The sequence below is a fragment of the Panulirus ornatus genome, chromosome 33, assembly GCF_036320965.1.
Source record: "Panulirus ornatus isolate Po-2019 chromosome 33, ASM3632096v1, whole genome shotgun sequence".
NCBI classification, from domain to species: Eukaryota; Metazoa; Arthropoda; class Malacostraca; order Decapoda; family Palinuridae; genus Panulirus; species Panulirus ornatus.
In genome coordinates, this window is record NC_092256.1 from 13,566,141 (window position 1) to 13,586,166 (window position 20,026).

The window sequence follows — 20,026 nt, forward strand, 5'->3', positions numbered from 1 at the left end:
AGGGTGAAAGGAGGGCAAGGAATAGAGTGAATTGGATCGATGTGGTATACCGGGGTTGACGTGCTGTCAGTGGATTGAATCAGGGCATGTGAAGCGTCTGGGGTAAACCATGGAAAGCTGTGTAGGTATGTATATTTGCATGTGTGGACGTATGTATATACATGTGTATGGGGGTGGGTTGGGCCATTTCTTTCGTCTGTTTCCTTGCGCTACCTCGCAAACGCGGGAGACAGCAAAAAAAAAAAAAAAAAAAAAAAAAATCTTTTGTAGGAATTAGTTTAGCAGAAATGAGATCGGCAGACTGTCCCAGAGAATGGCTAAGGGCGGAGACAACGAAAGATCCCTAGGGACAGGCTTGCTACCCAGCTATATTGTACAGGATACAATCTTACTTAGATACATGGGAGGTGATTTCAAATTTTTCTCCAAACACATCAATCATCACACATTACACAATTTGATGAAGACTGATTGGCAATGTTTCCAGTATCATATCACATTATGTAATAATTTCATGATTTACCACTTAAAGTGGTTGATAGGTTTAAGGACAGATTTGATAAGTATTTCAATTCAAGTCCATGACTAATATTAATTGTGCCATCTTAGTCACAAGAGTGATTTAAAGGTTTTTCTCTTTGAATTATTGTATGCCTTCTTACTTTTACTATACCAACGTGAATTTTTGATAACTTCTTTTACAAACAGCCTTGAAGAGACCCAATGGTTAGTTATTGGTTGAATTCCTTTGTGTTTCACATATGGTAGCATATTTACCAGTTTTGAATTCTAAGAAGCAGTGTCTTCTTATCCATCCAAATTATAAAGAGATAAGTATGAAGCGACATGTCTCATTCGGAAATTCAAATATGGATTTTCATGGGATTCCAAGTGAAGATGATGGCCTTACTATTTCGTAATTTTGTTCTCTTACCTTAAATACTTTTACTCGAGATGCAAACTACATTCCTATTTTGAAGGGTGTATTACAAATCTAGTTCTATCTAACTGTCTATATCTCTGATGTATGTTCCGTTCTGGAACTCCCTCAAGGGGTGGCCAAGGCAATAGATTCTCCATCACTAGTAAACTCCAGTGCCGCCTCTCAGCCTTTAGTGCCTCACCCTTAACAGGCCACTGGCAGAGCGCAAGTCTACTGCAGCGTTTGCAGAGGCTCTTACTTACTACTGTTACCTTATGTTTCTATCTAAAACTCCTACCTACTAGTTCTATCTACTGCTCCTACCAATTTGCCTAAAGGCAGGGCTAACATATAGTGCTCACCACAAGAAAATGTAGAATTATGAAGAATGAGCTGTGTAAGTTAAGTGGTATTATGTATGACAAAGATAGATTGTATATTTATTGAATGTATTGTATGTTTATTAGTGCATGTATGAATTTTGGAAAACTTTATACTATCTATCTATATCTCTAATGCCCGTTCCCTCTGGTAACTCCCTCAAGGGGGTGGCTATGGCAAAATCATTTCCATAAATGGTGAACTCAAGTGCCACTTCCTTTTGTGCCTTACCCTCAATAGACCACTGGCAGAGGACAACTCCAGCAGTGTTTCTCATTTCCTTCAGTATTATGGATCAGCTGTCTAATTATCAGTAATATGTAGCTAGAATAATGCAGAGGATTTAGCTTTCATAATGATCCTTATAATCATGAGTTCATAACAGATTGCCGTTTCCCATGTTAGTAAGGTAGTACCAGGCATAGACAAAGAAAAGTTGCATTCGCTAACTTCCACTCTCTAGCTGTTATGTCTTATGCACTGAAACCATAGCTTCCTATCCACAACCAGACCTTAAAGACCTTTCCATGACGTACCCTGAATGCTTCACATGCCCTGGTCCAGTCTATTGACAGCACATCAACTTCAGTATACCACAGTTCCAATTCATTCTATCCCATGCACTCCTCTCACCCTACAGGATGTTCAGGCCTCAATCATTCAAAATCTTTTTCACTCCAACCTTCCATCTCTAGTTTGGTCACCCCATTAACATTCCATACAATACTATACGGATGCAAGGTATGGGATGTAGACAGGGTTGTATGGAGGAGGGAAATTATATGTTTGAGGACAGTATGTGGTGTGAGGTGGTTTGATTAAGTAATGAAAAAGTAAGAGAGATGTGTGGAAATAAAAGAGTGGAGTTGAGAGAGAGCAGAAGAGGGTGTGTTGAAATGGTTTGGACATATGGAAAGAATGAATGAGGAAAGAATGACAAGGAGGATATATGTGTCAGAGATGGAGAGAGCAAGGAGAAGTGGGAGACCAAATTGGAGGTGGAAGGATGGAGTGGAAAAGATTTTGAGTGATTGGGGCCTGAATATACAGGAGGGTAAGAGGCGTGCATGGAATACAGTGAATTGGAAAGATGCGGTACACTGGGGTGATGTGCTGTCAATGGACTAAATCAGGGCATGTGAAACGTCTGGGGTAAACCATGGGAAGGTCTGTGGGGCCTGGATGTGGACAGGGAGCTGTGGTTTCGGTGCATTGCACATGACAGTTAGAAACTGAGTGTGAACGAATGTGGCCTTTGTTGTCTTTTCCTAGCGCTACCTCGCGCGCACGCGGGGGTAAGGGGGTACCAGTTTATGTATGGCGGGGTGGCGGCGAGAATGGATGAAGACTAGCAAGTATGAATATGTACATGTGTATACATGTATATGTCTGTGTATGTATATGTGTATATGTTGATATGTATATGTATGTACATGTGCGTGTATGGGCGTTTACGTGTATATATGTATATATGAGTGGATGGGTCATTCTTTGTCTGTTTCCTGGCGCTACTTCGCTGACGCGGGAAACGGCAATCAAGCATATATATATATATATATATATATATATATATATATATATATATATATATATATATATATATATATATTATCCCTGGGGATAGGGGAGAAAGAATACTTCCCACGTACTCCCTGCGTGTCGTGAAAGGCGACTAAAAGGGAAGGGAGCGGGGGGCTGGAAATCCCCCCCTCTCATTATTTTTTTAATTTTCCAAAAGAAGGAACAGAGAAGGGGGCCAGGTGAGGATATTTCCTCAAAGGCCCAGTCCTCTGTTCTTAACGCTACCTCGCTACTGCGGGAAATGGCGAATAGAACGAAAGAAAGAAAAGAAATATATATATATATATATATATATAGATTGGAAAGGATCACAATTTTGTGCGTGATCAAGATATTCCTATGAGTCCACGGGGAAAATGAAACACGAAAAGTTCCCAAGTGCACCCTCGTGTAATAATCACATCATCAGGGGAGACACAAGAGAGAAATATAATAGCCAGTTGATATACATCGAAGAGACGAAGCTAGGACACCATTTGGTAAACATGTTTACCAAATGGCGTCCCAGCTCCGTCTCCGATGTACATCAACTGACTGCTACATCTCTCTCTTGTGTCTCCCCTGATGATGTCATCACCACACGAAAGTGCACCCGGGAACCCCTCGTGTTTCACTCTCCCCGCAGACTCACAGGAGAGGATCACAGTTTTGCGCGTGATCGGGATATATATATATATATTATATATATATATATAATATATATATATATAGATTGGAAAGGATCACAATTTTGTGCGTGATCAAGATATTCCTATGAGTCCACGGGGAAAATGAAACACGAAAAGTTCCCAAGTGCACCCTCGTGTAATAATCACATCATCAGGGGAGACACAAGAGAGAAATATAATAGCCAGTTGATATACATCGAAGAGACGAAGCTAGGACACCATTTGGTAAACATGTTTACCAAATGCGTCCCAGCTCCGCTCCGATGTACATCAACTGACTGCTACATCTCTCTCTTGTGTCTCCCTGATGATGTGATCACCACACGAAAGTGCACCCGGGAACCCCCTCGTGTTTCACTCTCCCCGCAGACTCACAGGAGAGGATCACAGTTTTGCGCGTGATCGGGATATATATATATATATAAAATATATATATATATAATATATATATATATATATATAGATTGGAAAGGATCACAATTTTGTGCGTGATCAAGATATTCCTATGAGTCCACGGGGAAAATGAAACACGAAAAGTTCCCAAGTGCACCCTCGTGTAATAATCACATCATCAGGGGAGACACAAGAGAGAAATATAATAGCCAGTTGATATACATCGAAGAGACGAAGCTAGGACACCATTTGGTAAACATGTTTACCAAATGCGTCCCAGCTCCGCTCCGATGTACATCAACTGACTGCTACATCTCTCTCTTGTGTCTCCCTGATGATGTGATCACCACACGAAAGTGCACCCGGGAACCCCCTCGTGTTTCACTCTCCCCGCAGACTCACAGGAGAGGATCACAGTTTTGCGCGTGATCGGGATATATATATATATAGATTGGAAAGGATCACAATTTTGTGCGTGATCAAGATATTCCTATGAGTCCACGGGGAAAATGAAAACCACAGAAAACACAACATTCATAACAATCAATATAAAAAAGTTATCCAGCAACCACAAGCCAAAATACTTCAACATGCTTGGCTCTCAGTTCTTTCCAACAGCACCAGAGACCCTCCCACTCAAACCACTATACACCCAAACAACAAAACCCGTTAAAATAAAAAGCTTAACCCTCATTCACACCAGCAAACTACACATACATACAGAGACCCCAAGGGCGTTTTATTCGGGATGAAACTGTAATCGAATTACGGCTTTCCAATATATTAGCTACAGCCGAGCTGAGGACCGACCGCACACTTTGCCGTAGAAAACATAGTGCCACCAAATGGGTACCCGAGAGGAGGAGTTGGGATGGGACGGCTGGAACCTCGCTGTCGAGCGATGGATGACCCAGCTGCAGCAGCACTCAGCCTCCCACTGGGAGAGCACAGTGCCATACTTTATTTCCATATAGTGTGAAGTTATATTTCTGAATTCTATTTGCTTTACATGTAGTATCATAAATTAGGGATTTATGAGAAGTCCTTTGACGAGACTTTAATTATAATATACACCTCGCCAAAGGCGATATTTCGCTCACGGTGTAACCTCTCCCCATCACTTGGCGAGGTGGAAAGCAGCAGCAGCAGCCTGGCCTATAGTTGGGAGCAGCAGCAGTCTGGCTTGTGGTGGGACGCAGCAGCAACCTGGCTTGTGGTGGGACGCAGCAGCAACCTGGCTTGTGGTGGGACGCAGCAGCAACCTGGTCAGTAGTGGGGAGGAGTAGTAGCCTGGCATCTGGAGGGGTGTGGGGTACAGTACTAGCCTGGACTGTGGTGGGGCGTGGGAAATAGCAGTAGCCAAGTGTGTGGTGGGGCGTGGGGAACAGCAGGAGCCAAGTGTGTGGTGGGGCGTGGGGAACAGCAGGAGCCAAGTGTATGATGGGGCGTGGGAAACAACAGTGGCCAAGTGTGTGGTGAGGCGTGGGGAACAGCAGTAACCAAGTGTATGGTGGGGCGTGGGGAACAGCAGGAGCCAAGTGTGGTGGGGCGTGGGGAACAGCAGGAGCCAAGTGTATGGTGGGGCGTGGGCAACAGCAGTAGCCAAGTGTGTGGTGGGGCGTGGGGAACAGCACTAGCCTTACATGTGGGCGCAGCTGGCGGCCGACGCCCACATGACCTCCATGGCTACACCAACCTGGAATGTTCCTAAAAATAATTACGCATCTTCCATCTTACTTGAGCCCAACATTTCTGATGTATAAAGTCTGGTGTAACAAGATGGTGGAAGGACATATCTGCATCCCACAGTCTTCCCTCACACCTCAGCATACCAGCATCCAAAACTACGTACGGAATCGGCAGTGCTGAGAAAGACACTATCTCAAGAGCAAGACTTTCCTTGATGTAACACAAGGCCTTTGACTCCTCCTGCCCTCCCTGCTCTAAACCAACAAATTACTATAGTGATATCTCCAGCGGCCACAGAGGAACGTTACCTTGTGGTTTTTAGGGGATGGAGCAGAAATGTGGTCTACATCCTAGAAAATAGGGTAACAAACGCACCATGTAATATGCAACCAAAATGAATGGAAATGAGGGACGAATTCTGCGAGTCCATGAAATTCAAGAACAAAACCGGCGAATCATTCTGAACATTCCAGGATACTATGAAATATGAAAGAGAAAATTTCTGATATACGATACATCTAAACGCAGCACCAAATGTCGCGACTTAATCTATCTTTTCAAAATAAATCAACTTGTGTAACAAAATGTCGAGGTTACACAATAAAATGAAAGAATGACAACCAGGTAATTCCCTCCATTCATCAGTCACATGCAAACCATTTACCGAAGTTATCGCTAAAATTTTCACTGCTCGTCCGTCCTCTGCAGACACAACAAAGAGTTTGCCAGACGCACGACAACTTACCCCCATACACAGCCGTAGACACATCGAGGGAGTTGCCAGACGTAAGACACCCCCCCCCCCCCAATCCCTACACAAAGTTGTGGACACGCCGAAGAAGTTGCCACACCATCAATCTCCTTGGGCAAGAGAGAAATTGATGGCTGCTGGGATGAAATGTTTTCGAGAAAATATTCAGTTGTTGAGGTTTACGGCTGTTGCCGGCAATATGGGAGGCATGGAGAGAATAAAGACAGAGCAACTGCCTGGAACCACTGATCAATGCTGTCTGCCGTTCACTGTGTAGTGACCAAGGCGGTGTGAGTGGAGATGATAGTGACGGGGAGGCTATGGTAGGCAGGGAGGAAGGGAGCACAAATGATGGAGGGTGTGGTGGCCAAGGTGGGATGGTATGGCGGTGGTGAAGTGGTAGCGTGATGACCAAAGCCCGGAGGGCCCGAATCTGCTATATTTGTCGAGTTAATCATCCAAAGTGACGTCCCTATTACGACGTAGAAAAATTCTTTGGTGATACTGTGATCCGTCATTATATTACTTTTCATTGTGTCCCCCAAACAAGTTAAAAGCAGCATGAATATATTTCAGTACACAAAGGGGAGATCCTGCTCAAATTATCTTCACACCAATCTCTAACCTGCCTAAGAATATGAAATAAGAAGTGATCAGGCTGAGAATAAAGAAAACTGACCTGTCATACCCTAGCATAATACAAGAAGACTTGCTGTATCCAGTCAAGTTAGGTAAGGTATACCTAGCCTATGAAATGAGCATGAATACGAGTACAAAGAATTAGGTATAAGCAGATGTACTGCTGAATCATAATCAAAACATTCCATGTCTTGTCAGGGAAAGGCAGCAGCGTTGCCATATCAAGCACTAAGCGCTCGACACTGTAATCCGAATGACATGCGGAAAGTCCTAACACAGCAAAATCAAGCGAAGCTTCTATTCATGTTGCAACACTATGATGGCAATACAGACCAACCTCACAAACGTATAAAAATCTTTCCCTAGCAATGAACGCAAACAGAATATGTCCCAATTTGCTCATAAAAGCATAAGCAGGCTATATCAAGGCAACATTCTACGTCAATTCTTGTTCTTAACTTCACAGGTTACCTACGTCATGTGTCCCAGTATTGCAACTCTGTTCTTTCATAACATACAATACAACCTTATCTGTGCCTTAGTTGTGCTTGTTAACAATCCCTGAGCTAAACCGAGTCAATTGCAGAAAGGCTTTATGCATACATTTTGTCCGGAGACATGGTAGACAAGTGTTTTGTAAAAGCGACCAAGGCCTAAATCTACGAGAAAACAATGGTTTTGCAATTCAAAAACTCTAGCTTATAACAATTTAACATTCCACAACTATATCGAAAATAAAGAAGATTCCACAATCAGTGCGAAGAATCTTTCAACTACATCTATAACTGTCCCTTACAATCTGCCTCCTTGTCTCGACACAGTTGTGCGCCAAGCCACAACTTGTAGATATAAGCCAAGCTACAACTGTTGTAAGCTTAGCCGCCAGAAATGTGAGCCAAGTCGCCACAAATGTGTTGTAAGACAAACCACAACTGCTGTAAACTAATAGACATCTGGGTTGTTCAACCAAAATATTTGTTCTCATTCATTATCGCTATGTTGCTTTATATCCTGTATATATATATTTTTTCCCCCACAATAGACTTGCTTAGTTAGTGGTAAGTCTGTTCAAAATATCCAGTTTAAGATGTGGGGTCGTTCAACTAAGCTGATGTAGTACTGTGATTATAATTTGCTGCAGAGTCCGTAAAAGTAGTACGGACTGCTTTGAGATGACTTGATCGCGAGCGGCACTCAAGTTAGGGCGCACCCGACGCTACCTTCGCACCGTGCAGCCGCCACTAATGGTGAGGTTAATCAATCATCTTAAATTTCCATTACCGTCTGTGGCGCTGCTGGTCACGGTGCCTGGTGGTGCTGCACATCGTCTGTCCTCAGCTGTGGCTGGTGCTGCCGGGAGGATGGGTAGGCAGGGAAGGATGAGGGGAAGAAGTGTGTGTTGTGGAATTGGTGATACACGTGTGGCAAGTCTCTGGAGCTGTGTTTATAGCCGGGTGTTTTTATCTATTTGTTCCGTACAAGGAGGGAGTTCTACGCTCATGGGGACCCACCTACAAACTTTCTCTACTATCATACAACTTTTTTTTTTTTTTAACTGAACGCTGTCCGCATTCACAATTTCGTCGCTCAATTTCATTCATCAACCACTCTCATTCTATACAAAAAAAAAAGTTCTTTAAATATTTTCTAGCAAGTTTCACGCTCAATTTCATGTTAAGTCCTTTGGCTTGTTCTATCCTTGCAATTCTTTCCGTCATCAAAACTGTTACAGGAACTTAAAGGTTGTGATCTGGTCACCACTTACTCTTCTTTCTTACGTGGTAGAGAAACGTTTGTGCGTTACCAGGGAGAGATTTTACATTTGTGGTGCCCCGTGTGTGTGTGTGTGTGTGTGTGTGTGTGTGTGTGTGTGTGTGTGTGTGTGTGTGTGTGTGTGTGTGTGTGTGTGCAGACAGAGGCCTTCTGGGAAATGTGTGGAGACACAGGCTTTCTGGGAAAAGGGGGTTGACGCCCTCCCCCCCAAGTTCCAGCTAGTTACGGTAATCATGCTGGAGAATATTGCTGCTGTTGCTAATAGACACATCTACTTCTCCGAGTACACACACACACACACACAAACACACACACAATAAAGAACAACACCCCACACCCAGAGGACTGGCTGGAACTGGAGTGTTCGAATTATGTGAGGACATTACCCAGACCCTCCCGCTGCAAGCCATCACCACCTGAGCCAGCAGCACCTGCCTGCAGGCAGTGTGGCGTGGCGCACGAAGCATCCCATACATGAGGAGGAGGAGGAGGACTGAGTAAACATGATCCTAGACACCTGGTCACCCCACACCTCCCCCTAGACACATAGATTCGAGACACGATTGTCTTTATGTTAGAGAGAGAGAGAGAGAGAGAGAGAGAGAGAGAGAGAGAGAGAGAGAGAGAGAGAGAGAGAGAGAGAGAGAGAGAGAGAGAGAGAGAGCTGACACTCACAAATTGATTCGTTTACATTTGGCGTATGCGTCGGTGGTACACACACGCAATACAAAGGACACCAGAATGAACTCAACAGAGGTGTAAGAGTTCAACGCATTGTACATATGTCCTCTGTGTGTTTGTTCTCTGGCAAATTCATTTTCCCCCCGTCTTTCGGCACGCTTTCTGAGGCAAGTTGATGATCATAGCAGACTTTCAAATCCGATGTACCGAGAAATATGTCAAGTTTGACGGAAGGGCAGCAAGCTGCCACCTGCGCCGTCCACATTATATTCCCAACCAGGAGCTTCCTGGGACGGCTACCCACAAGTCGAGATGGACACATGAGGAAGACGTCAAGAGAGGCAGCAGTACCAGAAACCTTAGCCTTGGCCTCTGTGCCTGGTTATACTTGAAGATTATTTCCAGCCAATCACCAAGCCGTACACCCAAGGACAGCCGGTCATTTGCTAGTTTAGCTGGACAACCAACCAATGACCGTGGAGTACACAGCCCAGTATGATGAACTGACGTAAATAACCAGATTACACACACACGGAAACAAACATACGAGAGAAAAAAGATGGGGGACTCGCAAGTGTAAACATTCCTCCCCGTACAGTAGAAATAGGTTATGAAAAATAATTACACACACACACCCATACACACATTACCTGGGCCACCAACTTCCACTACTTCAGCAAGAAGCCATTGGAACATTTTCGCCATCGTTCGCTTACCCCTCCTGCTACCACCGCCCTCCCGAGAGAGGAGCAGTTGGGCGCCACAACCGCGTCGAGTATGCCATCCCGGCTGGTACAGACCGCTAGAACAGTTCCGTCCCAGCCATTATGAGAATCATCAGTAACAGTAGACTGCATCTTTGACCCCTCCTGCCTCTGTGTTAATGCGATGACTCTTTGTTTCACATCCCACTTATCACGGTCGCAGCTACTGTTTCTCGTACGTTCTCTGCGTTTTCAGCCTTCCGCTTCACTTAATTCAATGCCTTGATACTGTTATTATTACCATCACACACAACGCCGAAATACACTCGGTGAGAGTCATAAATTCCACAGCCTCCGACATGTTCGCTTGCCTTGACGTTCGCCCAACGAACGGTTCCTGGATTCTCATCCATCCGAAGATCACAAGCCAACGCAACCGCTTCTGACCCGACAGGCGACAAGAACAATGATGAGAAAACCAACAGAAAACAAAACGAAAAAAAAAAGACTAACAAGTAAAACTGTGCTAGGAAAAGAATATAAAAAAAATACAATAAAACAATAAATGAACGGAGAATAGTACATGGCTGATGAAAACGATAATGATGCAGACGTACAGTACGAGGAGCCACAACACGCACCTAACAGTGCTGAAGAGAAGGTATGTCCAGAGCGGGGATACCGCTCGTCGGGTTTAGTGACTTCTTTACTAATTACTTAAGTCTCCCAGGAGCCCAGAAATAAAAGATTTCGAGCTTTATAATCTGGCGTAATGGCGGTGGCCCAAACCACGCAACCTGCTCTGAAGTTTCCGTTATCGCACATGTGATTCCAGCTTAAAAGAACCACAGCACAAGATGCAGGTTTACTATCTCTCCTTGACGTCACAACATGGTAGGGTCTGCTCCTAACCCTATGACGAGCGTACTTGCCAGCCTTCAGCTAGCCCCACCACACCCATCTTTCCTTGTCCTCCCCACACTCTTCTGCTGCTCCATCTGCTCTCGGCTCCCCTCCCCTACCAAAGCCTTCCTAAGTACTTGCCAGCTTCTGGCCCAACCCCGCCCCTCCCTTCTCCATCCCGTTGCAACAGGTGCCTGCACACACTGGCGGCTACAGAGGCAACAGTGTCGAGGGGGGGGGGGGGACTAGCAACGCGCTAAGAACCTGTTGTTATCGAGTCACTACAACACCGTCACCAACGTAGGCATCACCTACATCATCACTACCAACAGTAACCTCACCATCGCAGCCATCATCACTACCCTCATTACTCACATAAGTATTTTCACTGAGTACTGCAAATTCTACAGGTTTCTTTCCTATGTTGTTCATCTTCCAAGTGCCACCATCATCCGTGTTATACCTGGGTGGCGTCTCACCTGGGGAGGCAAGGGGCCCGTCCTAGGCGGGCGAGTATGAATGGGGAGGGAGGTGGGCCGGCAGGCCAGCCCCCTCCCTGTTGCTCAAGAGAAGCAGGTGTGAGGTGCGCTCCACTCACATCACCCTACTACGCCTCGCTCCTGCCTATAGTTATACGCTCTTACTCCCCTACAAGGCCACCGCATTCCCAGACCAAGGTTTTGGTGTTAGCTTACCACGCAACAAACTACGTCTTTGGTGTTACCTTACGACGTTACAAGTCAAAAGCCCATGGCACGATCGCAGAACATAACAGTTCCAACCCTTCGTATGAACGTACAATACAACAAGCCTCTGGTCACGTAGTCAAAGACTATACTGTAAACTTTTTTAAACACATGCACACAGAAGGCTTTAGTGTGAACTTACGACGTAAAAACCCTCTGATGTAAGCTTAAGACACAACAAAACTAGCCTTTGTGGTTAGCTTATGACTTACTTGGCTTATGTTGTCATGTTACGATATAATGATTGTATTGTGTAAGCTCAAGACAGAAGGGTAAGCCTCTTAGTGTTATGTCAAGACACACCGAACCCCTGGTGTTCAGTAATGAAGCAAACAAAGTCTCGGGGGAGCTCAAGACAAACCAAGCCTCTAAAGTGAGCTTTCAAACACAAACTAAAGCTTCTAATGTGTGCTAAAGACACGAAAAAGCCCACACGGTCAACCTGTGACCAACGACCACCACATCCAGCAGCCTGGGCCCCAGCCCGGGCAGTGGGGGGTGAAGACCCCCCAAAAGACCTCACCAGGTATTCTAATCGACTCCCTGGTCTGAATCTCTCAAAACAGTCAAGATTCTAAAGTCTCTTTCAATAATCATTTAACACTTCGGTAAAGTTGTGGTGGAACTAAGAAAGCTTTGCCGAATCACGAGAGGTTACTGGCGCACTCAATTACACCGCATGTATATCAGGACTTGTCTGTGTTATTACACGCTCACACCGCAGGCAGGCAGGCAGACCTGGACTTGACTGTGTTGCATGTTCACATGACTGGCAGACCTGGAAATCAATGTGTTCCATGCTCATACTATCGGCAGACCTGGACTTTACTGTGTTGTCACATGCTCACACCACTGGCTGACCTGGCTTTACTGTGTCTTGAGATCATTGCACCGAGTGACCTGTGCTGTGTAGCTTACATGACGGACTGACCTGGACTTTACTATAGACGCCGTTAGGTCAAATCTAAGCTCGACCACCTCTTTACTGTGGTGTATACCTCCACCATTCATTGACCTGTAGCTTACCGTGTCAAGAACTTATGGCCTGACCTGAGTGAGTCATATATGCCTAAAATGAATGACTGAGACGTGTCGTAAGTTCGCACAACTGGCTGACCTTGATCTGACAATGTCGTAAGTTTACATCACTAGCATATCTTATTCTATACCTTCTAAAGGACCGTCAGGACGTATGTCAAGCGGACAGGTGAAGGCACCAACACCTGTGTCAAGGTGTAGAAAGGTGTTACACCTGCATAAAAGTCTTACGTAACGTAACAGATGTTGGCGACGTGATTTAGAACAACTGTTCAGGTGTTGAACAAAAAAAGAACAGACGACTCTCATTCGTTCTGTCGGGGTCTTAGGTCTAAGAGGGCAAGAGATAGAGAGAGAGAGAAAGTGATGAAAGTTTGACCGGCCAAATATGTGTACCGCACGCTACAGCCCCATTCACCTGCCCTCCACGACCAATACATTCGACGGGGGTCCTATATACTCTCTCTCTCCTGGTGGGTGTTGGGAGGTGCGGCTGGCTGAGAGGGAGGGTATGCCAGCCCCAGGGGGTACAGCTGGCCTTGGTGGTGGTGGTGGTGGTGGAGAGGAGTGTACCTAAGAGGAGATTTTTTGCCAAATGGCAGGTCTAGCGCGTACCGCTTACCGCACGTTTTGTCTGAAAAGAAAATTTACCCTCTGCCGGAACTGTCTTCAACCATGCATCAAGTGTTTTCTTTTAAATGTGTCATACTTCTCCTGGTAATACACGGAATAGTATTTCTTATAATTTCTTGCCAAGGGGGTCTCTCGTTCATACGTGTGTCATTTGTTTTGTATATTCCCTGGTATTATCTTCCATATATGTCGAGAGACTTTTGGTCAATAACTTTTGCCCTTCGTCACCGCAACAACATGTCGTGCGCAGATTAGACAGGAAGCCTTCCCTTCTCTCTAGGCTGTGAGGATCGGGTTCTCTCAACCCCTCATAACTCATATGTTCCAGACCGCCAATTTTTGCTCGTGATGTGCGACTGAATTCCCTGCAACGTGTTTACGTGTATTTCTACAGCTGCCGACACCACACGACAGGGTAATACTCACTTTTTTTTTTTCTTTTTGCATTTTATGTATACACTTCCCGTTTCCCATCGAGAGTGTTCAGTCACTTGCACTAAAAGTTCTCATTTATCATACCACTCATTCGTAGGTTTGATCTACGGTAAATCTTCTCAATGTGATCTTCAAATTCTAGTTTCTAATGTGCGATGACTCAAGGATCTTCAACGTTCGAGTTTCCGCCATTTCCCCGGTTGGGTCAAGTGTGAGGTGTGGCTCAACGTAGCGGTAACCGCTCCATGGCCTATTTGCCCGTACTTAGCTTCGCTGATTTCCATGAGCGACACCTACGTCTCATTTGCTCGTACTTAGCTTCGCTGACTTCCATCAGCTACACCCACGTCCATCATTTGTTAATTATAGCTCACTCCTTTTCTTAAAATCTATTTTTGATCATCATCGTCATATCATCGAGAGAGAGAGAGAGAGAGAGAGAGAGAGAGAGAGAGAGAGAGAGAGAGAGAGAGAGAGAGAGAGAGAGAGAGAGAGAGAGAGAGAGACCACGACGACGAGATGCTGCCAAAGGGCCGGGCATTGCGCGTAGCGCTCACCATCCGTCTTACTTGAAAAATAATACTCTCTCTCTCTCTCTCTCTCTCTCTCTCTCTCTCTCTCTCTCTCTCTCTCTCTCTCTCTCTCTCTCTCTCTCCCGCCATGCTTAGCAAAAAAAACCCCACAATCACTGGGTTCGTGTGGATGGCAGAGGGATTGTGGGGGTGGGGGGTGAGGAGGGGGGATGGAACAAGACGGGGGAGTGGAGTGGGATGGGATGGGATGGGGGGGCTTGTCACACAACTGGCAACACATATATGGTAAGGTCACAGCTTGCCCAGCTGACTCACCTTCCACGCTCCCTCATGCTCAATCCTTCTCCATCATCCCCACGCTCCCTCATGCTCAATCCTACTCCATCATCCCCACGCTCCCTCATGCTCGATCCTACTCCATCATCCCCACGCTCCCTCATGCTCAATCCTACTCCATCATTCCCACGCTCCCTCATGCTCTATCCTTCTCCCTCGCCCGTACTCTCCTCCATACATTCTGCCATGCTCCAACGTTTCCCACGCTCCCTCATACGCTCTTTCACGCGCCAACCTTCTCAGATGCTCCAAAACTTCCACCTCATGCGCCACCATATGCTCACTAACAGACTCGCAAAAGCCATCCTTCCACACAGCCGTAATTATGCTCCTTCCTTCTCAAACTGCTTGCTAATGCTGCCTCATGCTCTCTGGAGGAAAGTGCTCCCTCATGCTCTCTGGGGAGGCTAAGCTGCCTAGCATACTCGCACGATCAGTGCGGGGATGGAGAGGAGCCCCTGAAACCGCGTTGCCAATCAAGTGTTTCATGTTGATACAGAAAGGTACAGGTATACATACAACACACACACACACACACACACACACACACACACACACACACACACACACACACACACAAACTCTGTTGCCATTTCTTACACAAGTCCCTAACAATATGCCCCATCACACAGGAAACATATATATATATATATATGAGATCTTGGCAGCAAAGCAACGATATACAACTTAGGAAAACAGTGAGGTCTGACGAGTTTTGGGAAGGAAGAGAGAGAGAGCTGTACAGTTATGGTGCGGGTGTGAAGAAGGAAGAGAGGGAGGGAGGGAGGGAGTTGGTTGGTGATGGTATACAAGACAGTCGTAATAGTGATGGTGATATTATGTTCAGGGAAATGGTAACGACAGTTGTGGTCGTGGTGATGGGAACGATGGTGGACGAGGTTACGGTGTGGGCAGTGATGGGAGTGATGGCTCGGGTGGTGGCATCAGGGTCTGGTGGTGCTGATTGTTATGGTTGTGGTGGGTGTGCTCAGACCCCAGCAGTCCACCTCCTGCCTGTGCCTGCCTTCCTGCCCTGCTTTTATTTCCTACTTCCCTCCACCTCCTCCTTCTCCTCTCGTGGCCTGGGTGGGGCTACTTCGAAAACGTCTCTGGATGAACCTCGCGTTGCTCCTGTACTCTTATCTACCTTATGTTCTCCCCACCTTCATAATCGTTCCCACCCTACCCCACACACAAGAGAATACGATGCCTTGATATACGACCATCATGTCCACTCTGTCCCGCTAAACTCTTGAATCTGTTCGCTGTTCTTTCCTGTTCTTATCATGTTTAAATAAAAAAACAAAACCACAAGTAGATATATATATATCAACTCGATGAAGTATGGACAAGTATGGTCCGTTCTGCTGGAGGCTACTGCTGCCTCCTTCTGCTGGTGTTGTGGTGGTGTGAACGATCACACAGATGGGCAAGCGGAGGGGGCTGCAGCAACACTCTGGACTTCTTTGAAACCGAGGGTATAATGTTGACATACACCCTCTCAACGTATTGTTGGAGAGGGTTGTGGAGACACGTTTTGTCCCCGACGAAAATCTCGACCCCTGCAGTCGTCTCCCACGAGCTGATGCACGCAGACCACTGGACCAATAGTGAAAAAAAAAAAAAAGAGATGGCTCATAAACCCGAAGACCAGCACTCCCTCCCAGCAACATCCACCCGGTTAACCCGACCGACGCGGCCTAACGGACGTAGACACGGACCTCGCAGACGGACACACGGACCTTAAACAGTAAATTTACAGCTTCCGCCAGACCGACTCCACAAAGAATGGAGTGTTTACCCAATGAGACAACGTCTGTGGCACAGCAAGATCACAGGGATGCAATGGTGATGATGCTTGCGGTGTGGTAACACTCTACGGCTGGCGTGGCTCGACTCCACCAAACATGCAGGGATGACGATGGCTGTACTGCAGGACAGACGCACCTTAACCTGATCAGTGAGGCCATTCACTGTGGCAACACTTGCCTTACGCTACTCCACTGCGGCCCAGGGATGGGACAGACCGAGTCATGGGTCATAAGTAGTCTGGGACACATGTGATAGTGGGTCACACCCCATGTGGTGTCGAGCGATAGGTCATATCTGATGATGGGTGATGACTAAAGATGGGATATATCTGGTGGTGGGTGTGACCCACTGGCGGGACATATATGACGAGGAGTTACAAGGGACAGCAACAACAGGGACGTGAGGAACTAATGCCCCAGAGTTGACACAGTGACTCTCAGGGCGGCGGTGTCTCTTCTCCGGCTTAAAGTTCATGGTTAAATCTAAGACAGACGACATGATTATTTAACAATTTCAAAAGTGAATAACCAAAGATTCATGGACTTACCAGGGCTGCACACACACACACACACACACACACACACACACACACACACAACACACACACACACACACACACAAACAAACATTCATGCCGAAGGCTCCCGTCATGGAGAAATGTGCTTTAGAGTCAGGGTCTTATGTAAAATTAAAAAAAAAAGGAGGGGTTAAAAGACAGAAAAATACAGAGAGAGAAGGAGAAAAATGATCTAGGAGTTTTTGAACATAAAAGTGGGGAAACTTATCTTTTACAAAGGGTCAGGTCTCAGCCGCCAGGGGGAAAGTATGAGGAGGTAAAGAGTTCCAAAGCTTAGCGGTGTAAGTAAAGAAAGAGACGATCACAACGGCTCATCACTGATCTGCCTAAGAGCCACACACACAGAAACACATTCTCTCGTCCATGAGCAAGCACACTTCTCGTGTCTCGCAGCATGTTTTAACCCATATCCATCAGACATCCTCTGCTCCTTTTTGTAAATGGATTCCTACGAGGTCCTTCTCCACCATTCCTGGACCCTCAGCAAGGGAGGCCCACCAGCACCTGCATCTACCATGATCCTACTCCTGCCATGATGGCCACAGATCCCCCCTTCCCCTTCGGTTCATTCACGTATGACGTAACGAGAGCCATTTTTTCTGCAGGCTCAAGTGATACAGAGATAAACTCTCCTCACTTATAAGTTACATCTCCGTACATAATGAGTTTAACTACAGTCCTCAAGCACTCCTAATATCGCTTCAATGACAGCATACTCCGTACCACTCCTAATGTGCACGAGTGTTTTACCTCCTTGGCTGTACATCCCTTGTACCGAGTGTACCTTCCTGTACAACTCTCTACTCCCTGTGGTAAGTGTACTGTTTAGCCTTCTTTCCTCCCTGGAGTTGAGCACTGCCTGTGTGTGACCTGTGTACCCTCCCTCCCCAGTAAGTGCACCCCTCTGTCCCGTGGTTTAAGTGCAGCCTTGTTCCTTGCCCGGGGCTCTGCCTGACCCCAGGGACCTGGGCTGCCACCTTGACCTCCCTCACCCAGCCACCCGTCTCGCCTGGCCTACTTTTCTGCCTGGTTTTAGCGTCAGCGACAATGTCTGTTCCCTTCCCCTTCTGTCTCTTTCTACTCTTCCTGTCATTCTGCCCTCGCTAACCAGTATCCCTTTTTTTTCCTCCCTGTCTCCCTTTCCTTTTCAACTCCCCCGTGGTCCTTCTACAGCACCAACCCCTCTCTTACATCACACCACTGCACCTATTCACGGTTCCTGTTGCGATCCCCGTGTCCTCTTCATTTCAAGCCTCCACGTCAGCAGCCCAGCTTCCTCTATTTTCACTTCTTGCTTACTTCCACCCTCGTCACTTTCACGTCATCCCTAAATCTCCTGAAAATTTCGATCCTCCCATCTAAACACCATCATTATCTCCCTCCTCTCATCCTCTCGTCCGTTCATCCAACCTTATCCCTCCCATCCCATACCCCCAGCAACATTCCTCCACATCCAAATCCTTCTTCCTCTAACCCTCTGGTCGAGACCCAACCTCCGTCCCCGCCTTAGGTCGAGCCACTAACCAGTCTACCATTACCTTGCACAAGTACACGCAAACTTGCACTTGCTGCCATAGCTACATAATAAACCCCTATCAGGTTGGGTCTCGCCTCTCCTTCCCTCCACACATACTCTCTCTCTCTCTCTCTCTCTCTCTCTCTCTCTCTCTCTCTCTCTCTCTCTCTCTCTGACGCAGTAGTTCTGCGTCAGGGCAAAGTCCCGTCGCAAGCACCCACCACTCTTTCGCACATACAAACGTGTTGTGTGGCCTGAATGCAAAAGGTTCCGACCTACTTGTCACTTACGGTCTAGGTGAGACACCTACATCCTCCAACTACCACCACCACCACCATCCCTAGACACAGGGAACGTGCCGTGTGTATGTCACCACCAGGAGAGGTTCAGTGTTTGGCCTGTAAATACCCTCTGAGCTCGATCTCAAAGGTCTGTCTTACAAATACCAGAGGTCATCTCCTGACCTCGGAATGCTGACAGAATAAATAAGCAAAGGTGTAATCCTGACCATGCAACGTAGCGCTGAAAGGTTGTGTTGATATTTAAAAGGCCAGCTCCCTACATTTTAACGCTGGATTTACGCTTTTTTTTTTTAGTGAACTGAACACACAAAAGCTAGAGGATGGAAGTGAGCGAATACGGCCTTTCTTCGTCTTCCTGGAACTACCTTGCTAACGCGGAAGACGGCGAACAAGTATACCTATCTATCTAGATCTATCTATCTGTCTATCTATCTATATACACGGATATAGTGCATATGAACGGGCACTTTCATCGAAGACATAATGCTCTGCAGCATCCAGGATTCGAGCCCGGAAATTTTTGCGTAGTAGTTGGGAACGCTAACCGTTCGGCTATGGCCGAGCAGTCAGCGTTCTCATCTACCACGCACAAGGTCCAGGGTTCGAATCCTTGCTGTTTGAGGGCATTACATATATATATATATATATATATATATATATATATATATATATATATATATATATATATATATATATATATAATAATCTACTTAACTTTTTAAACATTTTAAGTTTACTTACTCCTAATGCAACGACGATTAAGGACTTGGAATCAATGCAAATTCTAAACCAGTTTTAAGTCTTGTGATGGCAAACCTACCGGTAGGACACAGCATGCTAGAAGGCCAGATGCTGTCCTCCCTCACTGAATAAGATATATTACCTATGTACAACCCCACACGACCAGTCCACTCCTCACGACCAGTCCACGCCTCACGACCCGTCCACCCTTCACGACCAGTCTACCCCTCACTAAGAGGAGTGAACTGGTCCAGAACCCAGCCGGCCAAAGA

General features: G+C 46.1%; 1 protein-coding gene across 1 annotated transcript in view; it reads right to left on the bottom strand.

The window, feature by feature from the left end:
• Positions 1–20,026, bottom strand: part of CdGAPr (GTPase-activating protein CdGAPr) — a 302,985-nt gene that overhangs the window by 24,596 nt on the left and 258,363 nt on the right. The window contains exon 7 of the mRNA XM_071682068.1: positions 4,756–4,882. Coding sequence (XP_071538169.1) covers positions 4,756–4,882 — 127 coding nt within the window. The remainder of the gene's footprint in view (positions 1–4,755; positions 4,883–20,026) is intronic.